This window comes from Solanum tuberosum, unplaced genomic scaffold, assembly GCF_000226075.1.
Source record: "Solanum tuberosum cultivar DM 1-3 516 R44 unplaced genomic scaffold, SolTub_3.0 scf00365, whole genome shotgun sequence".
Taxonomy (NCBI): Eukaryota; Viridiplantae; Streptophyta; class Magnoliopsida; order Solanales; family Solanaceae; genus Solanum; species Solanum tuberosum.
Genome location: NW_006239290.1, coordinates 372,617 through 393,458, shown reverse-complemented (window position 1 = coordinate 393,458; position 20,842 = coordinate 372,617). Strand labels below are relative to the sequence as shown.

Sequence of the window (20,842 nt, the reverse complement as noted above, 5' to 3'; positions counted from 1 at the left end):
GGGGGGGGATTCCAAATTGGTGAACAGTAAGAGACGAAACCTACCCAAAAAATACAAGATCATCTACTTCAAAATTGTTTTCCATACTAGAGCTTGAAGAACTCTCCCCTTTCTCACCTCCTTTCTGACCAACCTTAAAATCATTTGTATTTCTCTTTTTCTTCCGATCACCATAAAGCTGGGTAAGCCAGTCTACATCCTGGGGTTCATCATTACTAGAAGGTTCAAACTTCAGGAGTTCAGCTTCAGTAGGCATTACACCCCAATAGCTCAATGAATCAGTCCCCACTTTTTTGTATAAATAACCATCCTTCAGCATCTTTCCATCAAGAATTTCAAACATTAGGTTTGTATCCCGATCTTTACGGTACTGGATTAGAGGCCGAAAGTCTCTGCAGTTAAATTACGGCAAAACATCACATACTTGCAACCTATTATATTGGAATAGTAACAAATGGAGTATGGTATTACTCGAGCTCTGTAGAGCTAATTAGTCTTGGTGCTGGAATAACTCCCTTCTTGGCAGCAACTCCTCCACCCTATAAATTTTAAAAACTCAGCTATCTGAGTAAGCTGAAAGTAAAAAATGAAAAGGTATGGAAACATAAATATGCTACATACTTTGAACAGTCTCAAACGAAACAAATGTACAATATTAGAAGTCTATGAATACTAAAGTATAGAGATGTTTTACGATCAACTTAAACCGTGACTTAAAATTAGGAATTAAAATCTCCACCAGTCAAATAAAAACCATAAACCCAGATGAAAATGTACTTATAACAATTCCCAGTTAGAGAAAACAACAGTGATAACAACCAATAATTCCCTGCATTTTTGCACTCTCATTTGAGACCTTCACATGGACAGCTCTCAGAAGAGCCTGTCTAACTCAAGACAACCTTTCTACAAGGAAATTCCAGCTAGTATAGATGTTACATGTGCCAGCACAGCTCAAAACCATTCAATCACCAGTCCTTCACTACCCAGTAGCTGCGGGCATGATATGCCTGCATGCATCTTTTGGTGTCTTTGGCAAGAGAGGAATCACAATGTTTTGATGACATTTCAACCCTTACCCACTTTTTGAAGTCAAAAGCATACTATACCTCTTTAGTTGGAGAAATCTCACCCCTGTACATAATCTTGGCTCCTACCTTAAGATTTTTATCAGTTTACTAACTTTAGCTCAACCCAATATGTTTTAGGTTTTTTTCTTTAGCTCCCTGTCCTTAGAAACGCACTGTACAGAAGCTAACATCTGCTTCTTCTGTAATTTTGCATCTCCTTGATGCGACTAATGAAATACCTTACTTCCATCAAAGAGATGTTCAGCTCTTGCAAAGAGGAAATCCAAAGCCCTTAAAAATGTATTCTAAGAAGACTAGTCAAATTATAATTTATAGGTGTATTAATGATAACCAGCATTTTTTTATCAGCAAGGATGATAACCAGCTTTTATGTAGCGGACTGCAGACGATATATATAAGCCTAAGCTAAATGAAAGTAGATTAATAAGATGTAAATCTGGATTGCTAAGTGCATAATTAGCTAAAAACTTATAAGTGCTTAGTCAAAATCAAGCATATATACTAATAGGGCATAGGAGCAAACATTAAAACAAAGAGAAGAGGAAGTACATTACTTTGATCTAAAATCGTAATATAATACAAAAAAATTAGAAGTATCTACATCGTGCAGTGCAGGAAATACTCAAATCAGAACCACCAATTAAGTCGAATGCACAACACTAACAGCTCCAAGAAGATGTGCATTTCTTAGAAAGTTGAGGTCAAATAACCAAAGCACAATTACCCAGAAAACACGGGCAGCACCGTCCCTCCCTCCCCAGGTTTTTTCTCTTCCTTTTACTTCTGTTTCTTTTTGGGATGGGGAAGTGAAGAGAAGAAGGGAGTAGCATGTTATGGGAAGTAGCATGTTATGCATCATATTGAAAGAGTTATTAACATTAACAAAAACATAAAATAATTCTGAAAATCGAATATAAATTATTACAAATTTGTCAGCAATGGCTTGTAAGTCTACTCTTGGAATCAGCTTCACTGTCACTTTCTTCCGCGAATCATTCACTGCCACAACCTACAGACCACGATGAAACAGTTAGCAAGTACATAAAAGAAGGTGATTCATTATTGTTGCACTTGCATAACTTCTTAGACAAGTAAACTGAGGCCAATAAGCAGCATAAGTCATATTGCATTTACATGTACAATAAGAGAGAATAAATAGCAGCCAGCTGATGAAATTAATAGTACCTGTGCTAGATCACCCTTGTATATTCCACTTTTGACACGTGCCCACATGCCCTCAGAAATCCCACTAGACTTCTTCCGGACAGCAATCAAATGAGAAACTTCATTCAGTGGAACAGGTGCCACTCTAGTTGAATATATACTACAAAGGCCTTTACATGCCTATACAAGCAGCTCGGTTTAGTCAGTGTAGAATGTCATTAAAGAATACTTTATCAAAAAGAACAAAATATCAGTAACGAATGATCAGACTTCCACAGAAGCATCAAGGCCAGTTCAAGACCTAAGAATGTCATGATAAAGAAAAAAAAAAGTAGGACCTCGTAAACGTCACATTGTTTGTCAGACTCGATATAAATATATCCCTTCACATGATCAAGTGCAAAAGCGGATATTATCTGCAGCTTTGTTCCTAAAGCAAGCAAGTCTATATACTTCTGCATAAGACAGAAAGCTGAGTGCCTCTCTCTTCCAACCTATTGAACAACGCAAATACAAAAAATAAAGCAACATAAGCTGTAAAACTAGAATGACAGTAGGAAAGAACTAAATGACAACAATCTGACAAATATGTATGAATGGCTTTTCACTTCGATGTCAATTACTATACCGTGCATTTAACTTTCCATATAGTTGGATCCTTGAGAGAAGGCACAAGTGTCTCCTGCTCAGACTGTCTCTTCCTCTCATCAGTATCTTCTGCATAGGTAACAAAACTAGAACCTGGTTTATAACGCTCCCTTAACATCCGCTCTAGCTCTTCTCCATCCATCTCCTCCTCTTTGATCACTGGGGGTTGGGGTGTTCTCACAGGTTCATTCTTGATTTCAACATTACTTCCAAATTCTTCTTCAAGCAAATCTGATTTTTACACCAAAGGGAGAACCAAATTGATAAGATAAACAAACTCAAAATAGTTCTGGCACAGTGTACCTACCAAAAATAATAGTAACTCACTCCCCCCTTCCCTGATCACCCTGTGCAAATAAAAAAATGTTAAGCTCAGGTGCCGTGCTTATCTTGCCGCATTTATTAAGCCTAAACTGCTTATAGTTTAATCTAGAAGGAAGGTATGTTGGCTTATAAGCTCTCTTCTTCTTCTTTTTTGCAACTTAGGCAATGCTGTTATTGTTAGAACAAGAAGCACATGATTCTAACATGTTTTGATTACACTTCTTTTGAGCAGAGGGTCTATTGGAAACAAGACTCTCTACCCCCATATCCACAAAGGAAGGGGTAAGGTCTGCATACATCCTACTCTCCCCAGACCCTACTTGTGGGATTACATCGGACACGTTGTTGTTGTTGATCAGTAAGAGTTGAATCTATAGAGATAATAAAAAATAAAAATAAAAAGTAAAAATCGAGAGGCAGCATTGACCAGCGTACAATTTGAAAATGGATAATCAGAGAGGTAATAAACAACAAGCACCTGTACAGAGAAGATTGGGATAAATCAAGCTAGCAGCAATGAATATGAGCTGCTTACAAGTATGAAGCTTAATATAAGAAAGAATAATATATTAATTGTTCTAGGCAAAGAGAATTATGGTATTGGGGAGCTGTTGCTTAAAATACGCTCCTGTTTCCCTTTTATATAAATAATACACACAAAAGATGTCAATCAAAAGAAAACAGAAAATCAACCACGCCCTGGACCGTGCATCTTCAAGGAATGTAAAATATAAATAGATTTGTCAAATATAATTTTTTCCTTGTACGTACTATGTAGGGTACTGTCTAAACAACAGTCACTGAGAAACATAAAATGATTTACAATCAAAAATACAAATTAAAAAGGAAAAAAACCAGAATCAGTACAAGACTGTGGTTTTGCTTAACATCGGCTTTTAGAACCCAAGTTTACTACAGAAAAGTGAAACCCGTTCAAACAAATAACTTCCAAGATCGCATAATGAAACCTACATGTATTCCTTTTCTCTTTGTTCATTTGCTATAAGGCAACAAAATCATAAATTTTAAACAAGACCTCCATGCTAAGTTAATTGGTGAAACCAAACAAAGAACGAACAAAAATATTACACCAATGGGTGCAATTTCAGAATAATTTTTCAACAGCAAATTTTAGCTTTAAAAGCCTAAGTTCTCAAAAAGTTCATAAGAACCTCAAACATGCAAAAAAAACACAAGTACGTGAAAACACATACTAGCATAGCCTATTACACAAACAGATTCGCCAAAATCCCTAATTTCTCAGTCATTTTTCTGAATTATCCAAAACACGAACATACAGAACAAAGCAAAAAAGGAATTAGGTTACTGATATGCTGTCTCGTATACCTTCAAACAACTTTTTACAGCTAATCCTTCAAAATGCTCAAATCCTAAAACCTTTGTCTTACCTCAAACATGCATAAGAAAACCACAAGTGTGTAAACATGCATACGAAGCCTACTACATAAATAGATTCACCAAAATCCCTAATTTCTCATCAGTTTTTTGAGTTATCCAAAACGCGGTTACATAGAACAAATCAAAGAGGAACAAGGTCACTGCTATGCTATCTCGTATACTTACAAACAACTTTTTACAGGTAATCCTTCAAAAGCTTAAAGTCTTAAAACCTTTATTTAAACCTCAAACATGCAAATGAGCAGTCAAAAAAATCTATGACAATGCAGACCGGTTACACAAACAGATTTACCAAAAATCCCTAATTTCTCTGATAGTTGTCTGAATTATCCAATACGCGAATATACAGAACAAAGCAAAAAGGAACTAGGTCACTGCTATGCCGTCTCATATACCTTCAAACAATATTTTACAGCTAATCCTTCAAAATCCTCGACTCTTAAAACCTTTATCTAACCACAAACATGCAAACAAATAGTCAAAAAAATCTACAGCAATGCAGACCAGTATAGCTTTAAACCAACCGATTTACTGAAAATCCCTAATTTCTCAGTCATTTCAGCTAGACATTCAAAATCTGAAAAGGAGTTGAGTGTCAGCTGTAACGTATACCTTCGTCGAAGAAATCAGAGTCACTGAAATCAAAATCAGAGTCATCGTCGTCGTCGTCATCGACCTCGTAAGCAACGTCGTCGACGAACTGAAGAACACTGCGATCTTTTCTTTTCCGGCCACCGGTTTTATCGTCATCGAAATCGTCGCTGGAGTTACGCTTTCGTTTTCCGGCCGACGACGAGGCTTTGCCGTCGGTGACTTTTTCCTTACCCTTTTGTAAGACCGATTTTCTCCCCATTTTTGCTTCTACAGCATCACAGAGAGAGTGTGAGAAAGAAGGTGAAACGATGAAATCACTGAAATGACACGTCTAATATTTTCCCAAAACACTTTTATATTAGGGGTTATTTTTTTGATAAATTATGAATTATTTTTATTTTATATTTGGCGATAAAAAAAATGACAGTCCGATATACTAATTTCTTGTTTGTAACGGATTTGAAAAGGGATCGGACGCCAAGGATTTGTTGTCTGACAGCTCGATGTATTAGGTTTTTGTTATATGCGGTGGATTTGAAAAACAATCAAATTGTAAAGGTTTATTGTATGACAGCTCGATGCACTAAGTTTTGTCATAGAGCAGATTTGAAAAAGAATCGATCTGCAAAGATTTATTGTGTGACAACCCATGCGGACCGTGTGAATCAAATATTGTATTGATGATTCACACGGTTTTCTACCATATGTAGCTCAATTTCATTGTTTTTACTTAATTCTTAAGTTAAGAGAAGATCAGAAATTGTTGAAAAAACAACAAAAACTTGATAATTACGTATTTACAAAATACCGTCTCTAATGCACAATTCAATATTAAGTTATTGTTATGGATTGAATTTGAAAAAGGACCGAACTATAAAAAATTATTGAATAACGGCCCGATGCACTAAGTTCTTATTATGCGTTGAATTTGAGAAAGAACGACAAGAATTTATTGTATTTGCATTTCAGCAAACTTAGCTTAAGATTTTTAATTTGAAATTAATCTATATCTAAAAAATACATATTATATTGTATTGCATGTGGGATAATAATATAGAGATTAGTAAGTATGAGATAAGAATAAGAAAAATATTTTTTTCTCTTTATCTAAAGTTTTTATGGAATAATATTATTAGCATTCAAAAATAAAAGTTTATTCTAATTTTGTTCTGTTTAATTCAAATGTGTAGTTCTTATTATTTATACATTCATTTTTAGTTCAATGAATCGTAAAAATCTATCCATTAAATAACCTCATCATTATTTAATACTGGTGAAATAGGCCGCGCTTCGCGCGGTCATAAAATATCATATTAGATACATAATTTTTTTTAATACCTAAATATAGAAAAACGTTTGATAAATTAAAAATCATGATTCTATGTCTTTATTTAAGCATATTTAATGTTTTAAATGCTAATAAAGACTATTATAAAAATAAAAAAAAGCCTTGTAAAAGTCACTACAAAGAAATTATCAGAAATTTTAGATATTGTTTCCAACTTGAACTTTCACACTTAAGTGACAATTTTCTTTCATCACATGCAACAAAATTTATCTTATTCTCTTCAATATATATAGTGGAGGAATATTGTCTAGCATTTCTAAAAAATATTGGGGCTCACATTCTCTTGATTTCAAAAATTATAACTCAATTTACATTTAAAAATTTAAACCTTTGAATTCTCACCCAAATGCATTATGCATATTTATGTGAAGAGTTGTAACTACTAATGGACGAAAACATATTAAATCAACAAACATTACCTCCATAGCTCCATGTCACTTCTCAATAAACATTCGCTTCCTAATAATATATGTAATATCAACAACATAAATCATTGATAATCGTCATAAGTAAGTTAACATCTAATTTAACGTGTGTGATACAAAAAAATTAAAATAAAATGTAAATCTTGATCCTAAGAAAAAAATATACACAACCAACAAAGCATTACCTTCTTAGCTCCATTATATTACTTTTCAATAAAAATCTGTTTTTCACATAGCAAAACAACATAAAACATTGATAATCATCATAAGTAAACTAATAACTAAGTAATCCAGAATAAGATTATAGTCCTAATAATGCAAAAACAATTGCTGCACAATTATGACTCTCTAAATGAGAGTTAACGTGCCAAAGCAATTACTGCACAATTATGAGAGAAATGTAACCTAAACGCTAAATATTGTATGTAAAAGACACTCTATAAATGAGAATAAGGCATGCAATGACACCAACGGATAGAAGTAGTGCAACAGCCACAATTTGTAAATCAATGTGCAAACAATTTAATGTAAACAATTTTTTTTGTAGAATTTAGTGTCATTTAATTTATTAATATTTTATAAATTTATAAGTGAAGAATGATTATAAAAATGGCTAAATAAAGGAGAAAAAAAGATAAATAGATCCTTGGCCATTGAGAGGTGTCACATCACTTTTTTTTATATAGCTTTATTATATATATATATATAGAGATTGATATTGTAATCTCATTATTAACTTATTACCAAATTATTTGAATTTTGATTTGGCAAGCCAAATTTCAGACACAAGTTTCTAATTTAAAGCAACTAAACTTGCAAAAGAAATAATAAATTAGGGGAACTTTCACAAACAATCATTAAAATAATTTTAATTATAATGACTATAGTTATAGTTTGCTAATTACGATTTGTAGCTACATGTTAGAGGGCGGAGAGAGATGAGCGAGAGAGTGGAGAGAAGTGAGTTGTATATGTATATATGTCGAATTGTATATGTATATTTGCCAGATAATTGTATATATGTAACTGATATACATATATATTTGTATATCTGGCGAGCGATATTGGGAGAGGAAGGAGAGAGGCGAGCGAGATAGGGAGAGAGTGGAGAGAATGGAGAGAGGCGATTGCATATTTATATCTGTCATATAATTGTATATGTATATGTATAATTTGTTTTTGTATATGTATAAGCGGGGAGAGAGGCGAGAGGCGCACATAATTACAAAAATTGAGTTGCGAGCCATAATTATTTCAAACTATAACTATGTTAGCTAATTAACTAATATATATTTACTTATCAATGTAATTTTTCCTAAATTATTTGACTATGGTTTAAACAAGAGTTTTGAAATAGGCTATACATGCACTTTACCCTTATTCCCAAGAATTAAATAAACAACACTAAATAATTGGGTATGAAAAAGGGGCAATGGATAAATAGTAGGATCATTATTTTAAGAAGTTAAAAGTTACTACTCCCTCCGTCCCATTTTATGTGGCAACATTTGACCGGGCACGGAGTTTAAGAAATAAATGAAGACTTTGAAATGTTTACCAAATTGCCCTTAAAAAGTACACTCACTTTTCTCTCTCCTCATAAATGTATTGAAGTATTATTTTAAGATTAAGTGGGACCAACAAGGGTAAAAGAGGAATTGTACCTTTAAATACTTATCATATTAGAAAATGTGACATTCTTTTTGGGACTGACCAAAAAGGAAATGGTGCCACATAAAATGGGACGGAGGGAGTATAAGTTATTTAAAATTTAGCCATTTTTAGAATCAACATTAAATATACGGGATTGGAGTTTAAAATTATAGGCATGAACTTTCAAGTTCATCCCTTCATGTCTAAAGTTAAAATTAGGGATGACAATGGGGCAGGACGGATGCGGGGCGGAGTGGATTTAAGGCTATGTGAGGCAGGGCTGATTTAAGGTTGTGTGGGGCGGGTGAGATGCGGAGCGGATTGAGGTGGATTTTTTAAAACTAATGCAAGGCGGGGCAATTGTGGGTATATGTGACTTTATGTGGGTTCAAACTTAACTTTTTTATATGTTATAAGAGTGATAGAATATTATTTATTAAGATAATCTCTTTTAAAGCTACTAAAATATTCAAGATAGTAAATTAAAATGGTTCAATAAAAAATAATGCAATTTCTTACATGTTTCCCAATTGACCTCTAAAAAATAAAATTTGAAGTCACTATCCTATTAAACTAATACAACTTAATGAAAAAAGAACTATTTTTATGAATTTTATTTTTAATATCAAATTTAACTAGAAAAAAATATTTAAAAAATTATGCAGGGCGGGTGGGGATTGAAGATGAAAAAAGTTGTTATATGGGCGGGGCAGATTAAAAATTTTGTGGGTTAAGCTCAATCCACCCCGCACCGCCTCATTGCCATCCTTGGTTAAAATTGTCGAAGTTAGATCAAAATCTAGTTGAAATTATCTAAGTCAAAATCAAAATTCAATTAAAATTGTCAAACTTTAGATCTGATAACTTGATAACTGAAGTTAAGTATTTGAAAATTTCATTTTAGACGAAAAATTGAAGTTCGAAACTTCTAAATCAAAACTTTGATATTGAAAATTTACAAATCTAAACTGAAATTTCCGAGGATAAATTATTTCATATCAATCACTATTCATATCTTACGAAATTCAAATATACTTTTTCCCAAACTAAAGTTCGTTTTTCTTTGCATTTTTTTTTTTTAACTTTCTTCATCTATAATTGCTAGTAGGCTAAGCTTATATATGTTGTACATAAAAAAGGGAGACAAATAGAATTGTTTGTCACATTGCTAGTTCTTAAGCACATCACCATTCACCATTTCACCAAGGAAGAAAAGAGCAACAAAAGGTTTTGTATCAAATTGACCTCTTTAGGCTATAATTTAAATACTTTCTGAAAATTGACTAGACTTTAAATAATACATACATGAGTACAATTCATAAATAGTTATTTTTCAGATAATGTAATTAAAAGATAATAATTATGAACAAATATAATTGAAACATCAATTCCATTAAAATTGACCCACATTTTAGAATGCTACCAAAATTATCTATATTGACAACTCGTTTTTCCTAAGCGTTTTGAAAAGAAAGACGTTAAAGATTTTAGGGAAAATTTTGCATTAAACTATTAATTCAAAATAAATGTCATAGCAACAGTTTCATTTAATTCTAATTCATAGCAAACACTTTGCCATTTAGAGAATCTCACTCGCCACGCTGAAATCTCGCTCGCCTGTCTAACTTTATACAAACACAAATGTATAAAATGTGTTTGTGTTTGTATAAAACGAGAGAGAATTGTATATACAAATACAAATACATATCTTTTCGTCCTATACACTTATAATTATACAAATACAGATCTTTCCCTGCCCAGTTCTCTTTTGCCTTTCTTTCTTTCTCGCTTTATACAACACAATGTATAATTTGTGTTGTCTAAAACGAGAGAGATTTGGTATACAAATACTTTAATTCGATTCAATGGTATACAAATTTAAATTTTATGCAAATGTACAAGCATAATCATTGATACATATACATAGTAGTTACATATATACGATTATCTAACTGATAGACATATACAATGCTGTGCTTTTATACAAACAAGATGTCTGCCTGCAATTTTACAAATCAGATACTCCATAACAAACTATGTTTGCTATGGAGCGCAAATAACAACATTGTAGCTATAGACCACTAATATGATTTTTATGCTTGCTATTCCTAAAATTTTGCACAAGATTTTATCATGAACATTGCCGTTGGTGTTGGGCTGTTGTTGTAGCCCATACTAGTCCAATGAGTTATTGTCCACAACATGTTACAAGTTTTAGAAGAGTTCAAAAACTTAAACGTGAAGTAAATTGGAGTTAAATTTCAAATCATGAATTTTCGATATAATAGCTATTTGGATTGAATGATTACTACTCATTCACATTGAATGTTTACGCTAAATATGTAGTCAGAAATTAAATGAGATACATATTACAAATTAATCAAATTAAGTGAATAATATATGTATACACATTATATATATCGTGTATTCATTGATTTGATATAAACTTTAAATGTGTATAAATTAATGTTTACAGTGTAATATCGAATACCATGAGAAATTTCAACAGTCTCTATTAATGAAACGATTGATAAAAACTTCACAAATTATTGAAATCAAGATTAAAACATTGGTAGTGATAGTTTAAAGTTAAAAAGGAAAAGAAAAAGAAAGTATACGTATGAAGAAAATCCAAATAATTTGGACTCTTCAAAATTAAGTAATATATTGACAGAAGCTATTTTGAGGTATTTCCAGAAAAAGAAAATAACCCAATAACACTTTATCAAAAAGATTATTTTCGACCTACTCCATTTTCTTTTGAAACTTTTCATCTTTACACAAATTTGCCAATCAGATTCACCGCTTACTTTTTCATAGTTGGTATACATAATTTATATATTGATTATATATGGATATACACATAATATATATAGAGATTATACATTTGATTGTAAAAGCGAAACAAAAATTTGAAGCTTATGAGTTCATGATTCTAAGCTAATAATTCCTACTAAATAAATTTCTGAAAATATATATAATGTTTGAACCACACAATTATTGTAATCTAATTAAGTAGTTATATGAACGATTATCAAGATTAATAATTAATTATAAAATACAATATAAGAAAGAGAAAGAGTTGCACTAGGAGAAGGTAAATTCCAATGGGTCAATAAAATATGCACCAATAAATATTTCACATATAGTTTTACCATATGAAATCAAACAAAATAAAACTAAAAATTAAGTTGAGAAAAAAAACTAGTTTTTTTTTTTTTGGAATAATTTCCAAACTATAACTCATTTTTTGAATTCACAATATATACTTATTTTTCAGCAGTAGAAATCATCTTCATCTCCTTTTCATTTGCTTCCATTTGATCTCTAAACCTTTTATAAATATCACTCTTGTAATACTCCATAGTTCTCTTAACCAAAATCAAAGAAACAAGAGCTCCAAATAAATTAACACAAGCTAATATGATAAAAGAATTTCTGTAACATTGTTTACCAATGCAAGTCAATTCTTTCACCATTAATCTTGTCAATCCTTTATTTTCTAGTTGCTTCAATGCTTCATTATCATATAGTCTCCCCACAACTTGCACATTCAATATGTATGATCCAAGTGGACTAGCCAATTGTCCACAATTGAACAACGTTGAGTAATACTTCAGTCCGAACAACTCTGATATTATGATGAAAAGAAGAGTCAATTGGACACCAAAAGAGAAGCCTATAAGTAATGATGCCACGTAGACTGAACCGGAGAATGGGAATGCAATGATGAGATCGCCTATAGCGGGCAAGATGAGAGCTAAGGTCATCATTAGTGTACGAGGGACTTTCCACTTTAAGAGAAGTTTTTCTGAGATGAACCCTGAGCAAACCCTACCAAAATAGTTCCATATGCTCATTAGGGACACAAATGTGCTAATGGTATGTTGTGGATACCCCAAGGACTCACCAATTTGTCCCAAATTGTCTATTGATGTTAAACTACACCCTAGTCCACAAAAAGTTGCCACAAATAAAATCAACATGTCTATACTCAATAAGGCTTGTAATATGGTATAATCCTCACCCCTTTTTGGCTTCTTGAATATGTCTCTAAAACATCCAACTTCCTTCTTCTCTTGTAGTTTCACCATGGAAGAATATTCCGGCAACTCGATTTCCAACATCGGCGCCTTAGATTCCGGCAAAGGAGGTTCTTCAACAATAACCCTAGAAGGTACACTTTCCAATTCTTTCTTTTTCAACTTCCAACTTGTATACTCCTCCCTTATTGCAACAAAAAATGGACAAAATAACACCACACAAACTATAGTGGCACATGCAACATAACCAATGTGTGAGAAATCAATGTACTTTTGTGCAATTGTCATCCCCATCAATAACAAAGCCAATACAATTGATATTACTAGAGTCACATTAAATACTTTCACCTCATTAGGATGTCTAGAAAATTTCTTCTCCCTAATACTAAATATGAAAATCATCGATAAGAGTGCAGGTAGCCAAGCAATTAAAAGTATCAACGACTTCGAATCATTACCATAAATAGCCAAATAAAGTTGTGTAAATATTGCACCACTTAACCCTACAAAACCCTTCATTAATCCCAACATCATCCCTCTACTATGTGGGAAATTTTTAACACATGTAACAAGTGAACCAGTATTAGCAAAATTTTGTGAATTTGCACCAATACATATGTACACACACATATGCCATATTTTAGGTGTTGCAATTTTTTTGGTCACGGCTAGCCATATTAATAAATATCCACTAATATTCATTAGTGATCCAATTAAAAGAACGAACCAAGTAGGCGTTACCTCGGCTAAAAGACCAGAAAGGACACCAACATTAGCACCCAAATCTTTGAATGTACTAAGAAGATTGAGGGTAGTTTGGTCATATCCAAGCGTCGATTTTATAGTTTTCGAATAAACACCAAATAAATATGTTGCACCTGCACCAGCCATGATTAAGTATGAAGCAAACATCATGAACCATCGTCCACGAAGAAATTGCAAAGTAAAATTGCATAATTTAAAATCATGAGCCATATTTTTGATAAATTTTTTTGATTTTTTGAAGTGTTTAAACTATGGTGATTTGAGTTATATAGAGGTTTTATTTATGGGAATTTTGTGTATATAGGATGTTACTTGTTAGTTCTATTAAGGATAAAATACTTATAAGCGTTATGTAGTGTAATTTGGTTAGAAGAGGGAAATAATTAAAGAGTCATTATATATTTATGTTAATTCTATTATTGGATAAAAGGTTAAAGTTGATATAGTTTTTGAGTTTATGGAGTCTTTGGTATAAATAAGATATTATTTGATTTGGAAAAGATATCAATTATTCATGTTTGACATGAAGTGTTATTGGATATTTACGTAAAATAATCATAATTTTATTAATTTGTTGATTTTACGTTAAATTATATTAATTATTAATTTAAGTCTATTAAAATTAACAGTCGATTACCTACAAAATCTCATAAAGATAGGAATAAGGTCTGATATATTATACTTTGTCGATAAGTATTTACATATTCATGAAGTATATGTATATAAATATTTTAATATGGTTAAATAATATATCTTTTTATTTTATTTCTTAATTAGTAAATTAAATTACTTGATTTGGTATTTAATTAACGGGGGTAAATAAATATTTTTTCTATGAATAGTGTCGTACACATGCACAAATTGCTTAGAAGGACTAATTATTCATGGAGTATATTTCCTTTTTCCTCTAAAAATTAGGGATTGCTATAGTTTTGGACCAGTATCCTTTAAATTAGGAAATTTAATATTCAACAAATTTACTACCATGAAAGAATAAGAAGTGTGCCATAAGAATTTAAAATTTATGAGTTTAATATATTTAATTTATTTTTAAAAAATTATATGTGATGCTTATCATAAATTTTTTATTGATAATTATCTTACAAGTGATAAAATATTATATATATATAGTCATAAATTAAAAATATATCGCTTAATCATGATTAAATGATAAAAAATTCATTTGTCTACAACAAAGAATGAAGATAAACAAATCAGGGGCGGATGTGCCCAGGATTCATCTAAATCTATAATTTTTGATACATAATATAATTAAATATTTTATATAAAATTTAATAAATATTAAATATGAATCCATAATTTTAACGGTACAAGAAGTTCTACTGTTTTTTTTAAAGATCAAATAGATGGAATAAGGCTACACTATAACAAAAAAGACATTAAGTGGTAATAGAGATTAATATTTATTATCGCAAAAATATTTAACGATAATTGAGTTAATATCATTATAGTCAGAGTCGCTAAAATTTTAAGCGGCATTTATATATAGAGTGTTAATATCATTGCATTCAAAATCACTAAAATCTTTAGCAGTATTTATATATGAAGTGATAGTTATAAATTCCCACATGTCACGAAATAAATAATAACGACAATTATATTATTGTCTTTAATTAAGTTATAGTGGTACCTAATGAAATGAAAAGTTATTGGTGATCCTCTTGAAGGGAGGGGACCTCGTTCCTAAAAAAGAAACTTCCTACTTGCCCCCGCTCCCTTAATAAAGACGGATAAGAAAAATTTGAATTAGGGCTACTTCGAAAACAATTACTTAGAAGGGTTGTATTGAAAAATTTATTTTAAAAAAAAACTAAATTTAAAACTTCTGATTAGGACGAAAAACAGAATATTCATCACCTAGTAGATTAGTTATTTATGAGTCACATTTATTGCACCTGAAAGTTGGCATGCCTAAATGCTACGTACTCATAATTAATTATACTTGTCAGCTATTGAAAGTGAGAGCCTCCAAAAATAAATGGTGAAATATCAAAATTGATATATCAATACAATACATTGAATTTGATTTCTTTTGTCATACAATTCAAGTTTTCAGAGCTTGAAATTGAGATAGACTTGCCTTTCATAACATAAAAAAAAAGATAGAACGAAGGGCGAATTTCTCAATTTGGTTGAATTTGATTTCTTTATCATACAATCCAAGCTTTCAGAGCTTGAAATTGAGATCTTTTCATCTGTCTCACTGTATTTCTTTAGTAATAGACACAATTTTAATGTGTGCTTCATGTAAAGATCAATATATTATTATATATGGGGCACACTTGATCTCCATTATTATTGGATTCTCAATTTTTTTTAAAATTAAATTATTAATTACTAGATCAAACAAATAATTGCTTTAAAAAAATGACCACTTACTACTGTTTTCGAATATTTCAACACCACATATTTTGGTCAAACAAAACAGCAATCCTTTCCACACAAATTTCAACAAGTCAAACTATAATACTCCAATTATTAAGGATTATAACTAGTTACGATATTTATCACTGATCTCATGAAATAATAGCTCGTAAATAATAAATCATTATTTATACTTCGTTACTAAATAAAATTGGCAATAAAATAAAGGGGTTAGCTTGCACTTCACTTTCATTTAATTTATATATATATACCGTCTTTTCTTTTTAATTCGCCCTTACTTACAAAAAATTTACTTTATTTTTCTTTATTTCGCTCGCTAATAATATCTTCATAATCTGAATTGTCAACCTTTCTTTTTTCTTTGAAAAAAAAGGTAAAGGATATATGTTGTTTGAAATAGTTTTTAACTTAAACTAACTCCGTATGTCTGTAATAATGACAATGATATTATTGAAACATGTTTGAATGTGAGACTCCATAACAATATAACATACACAAAATTAAGTAAAGGAAAGTACATGTGAGAGAAAATATCAAAAATATAGTTCATACATGTACTATATTACAAAAAGATACCAAAAACTATCTAAAAATCTTTAATTTCTTTTTCTTCTATTCAACATTTTTGTCTTCTTACAATTCATTCCTAATCTACCCCTTACTAGTACCATTTTGTGCCAATGTCATTTCCATCTCATCATTCTTAGCTTCTTCTCTAAATTTCTTATAAATATCACTCTTATAAAACTTCCTAGTCCTAATCACTAAAATAATTGAAACAAAAGCACCAAAAATAGTAACTAATGTTATAATAATAAAAGCTAATTTAAAACACTCAACTCCATCACAATTCAAATCTTCACCATCCCCTCTTGTCCTTCCCAATACCTTCAATTGTTTTTCTGCCTCTCTATCATATAAATAACCAGCCACTCTTACATTAAGCACATATGAACCAATTGGACTTGCTACTGACCCAAAATTATATAATGTTGAGTAGTATTTTAGTCCAAAAAGTTCAGAAATTATTGCAAAAAGTAATGGCCATTGTGCCCCAAAACAAAATCCAATAATTATGGATGCAATGTATAGTCCACTAGGCACATTAAATGCAATTAAAATGTGGCCTATGCAAGAGACTACTAGTGTTATGGTTAGGGCTAAAGGTCTTGGAAATTTGTATTTTTTCAAAAAATATTCTGATAAGAAACCAGCCACTACTCTTCCTAAATAATTCCATATACTTACTAAGGACACAAATGTACTAATACTTTTTTTAGGGTACCCTAGTGATGTCCCAATTTGTCCTAAATTGTCTATAGCTGTTAATGTCCCACCAACTCCACAAATTGTAGCAACAAATAGTATCAACATGTCTAGACTGAATAGAGCTTGGAGTATAGTAAAGTCTTCACCCCGGGCTGGCGGTTGAAAAACTGTCTTCCAACAAGAAACTGAAACCTCTTGATCTTTTAAGTCAACAACACTACTTTTTGACTTTTCTTGAACAATACCATCCAAACCTTGATCAGTGGTCACAACTGCTGATGATGGTGGTGGTGGTGGTAATTGAGGAGCCTCACTTTTAGGATTTTCAGTTACAACTTTAACCTTGGAAATACTATCCAAGGCGAGTTTCTTCGCATTCCATGAATTGATTTCCTCCTTTATAACCAAACCAAGTGGTAAGAAAAGCAAGAATATTACAAGAGCAGCGCTCAAACCATACTCTACTCTGGTGAAATCGAATTTCTTTTGAAGTATGATAATCACCATGAGATATCCAGCCAGAACAAGTGACATGTACAAAAACTTATAGAACACTTTAAGTTCATGTGCGATTCTAACAACTTGTATAATCCTAATTGTACGTAAAAAAACAAAAGAAATAACAGCTGGTAACCAACCAATAAGTAAAATTAAAGACTTAGAATCATTACCATAAAGGGCATGAAAAATTTGTGTTAAAATTGCACCACTTAAACCAACAAAACCTTTGAGTAATCCAAGAACAGCACCACGTGACTCTGGAAAATTTTTAACACATGTAACAAGTGCACCAGTATTAGCAAAAGATTGTGAATTTCCACCAATACAAATATATAAACACATTAACCAAACTTTTGTTGACATTTTTTTGGTCACGGCCATCCATATCATAAAATAACCAAAAAAATTTAATATAGCCCCAATTGAAAGAACAACCCATGGTGGTGAAATTTCATTGATTAGACCTGATAAAATACCAACATTTGACCCTAAATCTTTGAAAAAACTTAGTAGATTGAGGGTAGTTTGGTCATATCCTAGGGAAGATTTTATGTCACTAGAATATAGACCGAACATGTAGGTGGCACCCGCGGCTGATAGGATCAACATGGTTCCAAACACCATGAACCATCGGCTCACGAGGACTCGGATAGGTAGGTTGGTCGTCATGTTGATGGATTATTACTATGATATGATCGATGATCGATCGAATTGATGATTTAAGTGAAGAAAAAGTTGTTAGGAAGCTATTTATAAATGCTTAAAATTTGGCCACACATTTGTAGTTGTATACATGTAATGTGCATGTTTATATAGACCTCATACTAACACCTACCCTAGTTATGCACCCCCACCCCCACCCCCACCCCACCTAAAAAAAAATCCAACACTACCCTATTAAGGTGGGGGTGGGGGTAGTCTAAAATATAGACTTTATAGTTGACTTGAGCAAGTTTCTTGGAAAGGAGGGTGGACAAAGAAAGATATATTTTAGAAAAAATCTTCCAAATTGATTGGTCTGAAAAAATAATTGAAGCAATCATATTTTATAGGAGATATTTGATTTTGTAATTCAATACAAATATAATTTTAGCTGTATTATAGGATCTTTTTTATATAGGGAAGATCAACACAATAACTAAATTTTTATATAGTTATTTTTATCGTTCATTGTAAATTAGCACGAGATTTCATTTTCTAATAGTATATTTTTATTTCAATGAGTATTATAAAATCGTTATCTTTAATTGTTCAAATTGTGAATTAGCACGAGATTTCATTTTCTAATAGAATATTTTTATTTGAATGAGTATTACAAAATCGTTATCTTTTATTGTTCAAATTGTAAATTAGCACGATATTTTATTTTCTAATACTATATTTTTATTTGAATTGAGTATTACAAAATATGTTTTAGCTATACTATAGGATCTTTTTTTTATATGGAAGATCAACACAATAAATAACTTTTTATACTGTTATTTTTTACGTTTATCGTAAATTAGGACGATATTTCATTTTTCTTTAGTATATTCTTATTTGGATAAGAATTACAAAATATTATAGGATCTTTTTTATACATGGAAGATCAACATAATAACTAACTTGTGCTTTTTTGGTATCGTTATTTTTTGCTGTTCAAATTATAAGTTGGCACAAGATCTCATTTTATATATATATTTATTTGGATGAGTCATGAAATACGGGACATTTAATATTGTGGGGTAATTAATTATACTCATCGACCAATGAATACTATATATACCCTACAAGTGCAACTTGTAGTTCGAGTCATTATTATAAATCTTGAATTTAATATGACAAAATAAATTGTTTTCTGATTAATTTGCCTTTCATTTTCCTCATTTATATTCTTAAAAGAAAGTTGGAAAAATAAGAATTTATTAATAGAATTTAATTTTAGCTGATATATACAACATTTTATTATATAATGTCCATTATTGATCGAACATGTGGCAAAAACAAAACAATAAAAAATATCTAAGGGTCAATCAACTTGATATGTTTTATCATTTAATTTAAACGTCGAAAACTAACCTCTAAAAAGGGTGAAGAAAACGACTAAATAATTAGTACCTCATTTGTACGCAATGTGTTTTTCAGCTATAACAAAAATAATTTTTAGTGGCGATAAATATGCATTTAACAAATAGAGTTATAACTTTACTGAATTAGTTAATTGATATTAGATTCAATGTTGTTATAGGTTTTAGAGTATTAAAATGTATTTGTCACCAGTATTGCTTCTAAAAATATATATATTTAGCAGCAATTAAGCTATTGTCATTAATTAATTATCGCTAAAATTTATTTTTGGTACAGTGTCTACAAATGAACAAAAAAATGATAAATATAAAGTATGGGATCAAATAATTATTAGGAAGCGCTTTATTTGTTAGTATGAATTCGAATTTAATCAACTTCAGTATAAATATCAAATACAAAATAAAAAGAGAAAAATAATAATAAAATTAATCAAGCCTTAGTCGGTAGCTAAATTCCAATTTTAGACAACTTGGATGAAGTGATACAAAGTACAAAACAACTCATAATTACAATTTGATAAAAGACGTTATCACTTTTTTTGTATTTTATATTATCGATCTCTTATGTTTGTCTTAATACTAGATGATGTTGTCCGTGCCATGCACGGGACCAATAATATAAATGGTATATTTTGGAGCTAATAACCGAGTTTTTGAAGCGATTGTTTGCGTGGATAAAGGAATAAGTTTTTTTATCACAAACCTGTACTTTCTTTGACGCTATTTAAGGCATAATAAGACTACCCACATACAACATTTTTGAAATATTTTATGTTGTCAATTATCATGATTTATAGTATTTTTACGATAGATTCACTTCAAGAATCAGTGGAATTTTTTGTATTTTTTTTCAAAACATATTTTATGTTGTCAATTATCATGATTTATAGTATTTTTACGATAGATTCACTTCAAGAATCAGTGGAATTTTTTGTATTTTTTTTCAAAACATATTTTATGTTGTCAATTATCATGATTTATAGTATTTTTACGATAGATTCACTTCAAGAATCAGTGGAATTTTTTGTATTTTTTTTCAAAACATATTTTATGTTGTCAATTATCATGATTTATAGTATTTTTACGATAGATTAACTTCAAGAATCAGTGCAATTTTTTGTATCTT

The 20,842-nt window shown here is 30.8% G+C and overlaps 3 protein-coding genes across 3 annotated transcripts in view; all 3 read right to left on the bottom strand.

The window, feature by feature from the left end:
• The window catches only part of LOC102606156 (protein RNA-directed DNA methylation 3), a 13,003-nt gene extending 7,441 nt beyond the window's left edge, over positions 1-5,562 (bottom strand). The window contains exons 1-7 of the mRNA XM_006361632.2: positions 5,259-5,562; positions 2,884-3,134; positions 2,594-2,749; positions 2,277-2,435; positions 2,017-2,100; positions 472-539; positions 45-392 (exon numbers count right to left, since the gene is read on the bottom strand). Coding sequence (XP_006361694.1) covers positions 45-392; positions 472-539; positions 2,017-2,100; positions 2,277-2,435; positions 2,594-2,749; positions 2,884-3,134; positions 5,259-5,499 — 1,307 coding nt within the window. The 5' untranslated portion in view covers positions 5,500-5,562. The remainder of the gene's footprint in view (positions 1-44; positions 393-471; positions 540-2,016; positions 2,101-2,276; positions 2,436-2,593; positions 2,750-2,883; positions 3,135-5,258) is intronic.
• Positions 5,563-11,935: 6,373 nt separating this feature from the next.
• Positions 11,936-13,684, bottom strand: LOC102585444 (protein NUCLEAR FUSION DEFECTIVE 4-like). Its single transcript, XM_006361655.1, has one exon. The coding sequence runs from the start codon at positions 13,682-13,684 to the stop codon at positions 11,936-11,938; it is 1,749 nt and encodes a 582-aa protein (XP_006361717.1).
• A 2,692-nt stretch (positions 13,685-16,376) lies between these two features.
• On the bottom strand, positions 16,377-18,427 carry LOC102605820 (protein NUCLEAR FUSION DEFECTIVE 4-like). Its single transcript, XM_006361631.2, has one exon. The coding sequence runs from the start codon at positions 18,317-18,319 to the stop codon at positions 16,532-16,534; it is 1,788 nt and encodes a 595-aa protein (XP_006361693.1). The 5' UTR covers positions 18,320-18,427; the 3' UTR covers positions 16,377-16,531.
• Positions 18,428-20,842: the final 2,415 nt, after the last annotated feature.

Coding starts and splice junctions, on each gene's coding strand:
- LOC102585444 (XM_006361655.1), bottom strand. CDS start 13,684: ATGGCTCATGATTTTAAATTATGCAATTTTACTTTGCAATTTCTTCGT.
- LOC102605820 (XM_006361631.2), bottom strand. CDS start 18,319: ATGACGACCAACCTACCTATCCGAGTCCTCGTGAGCCGATGGTTCATG.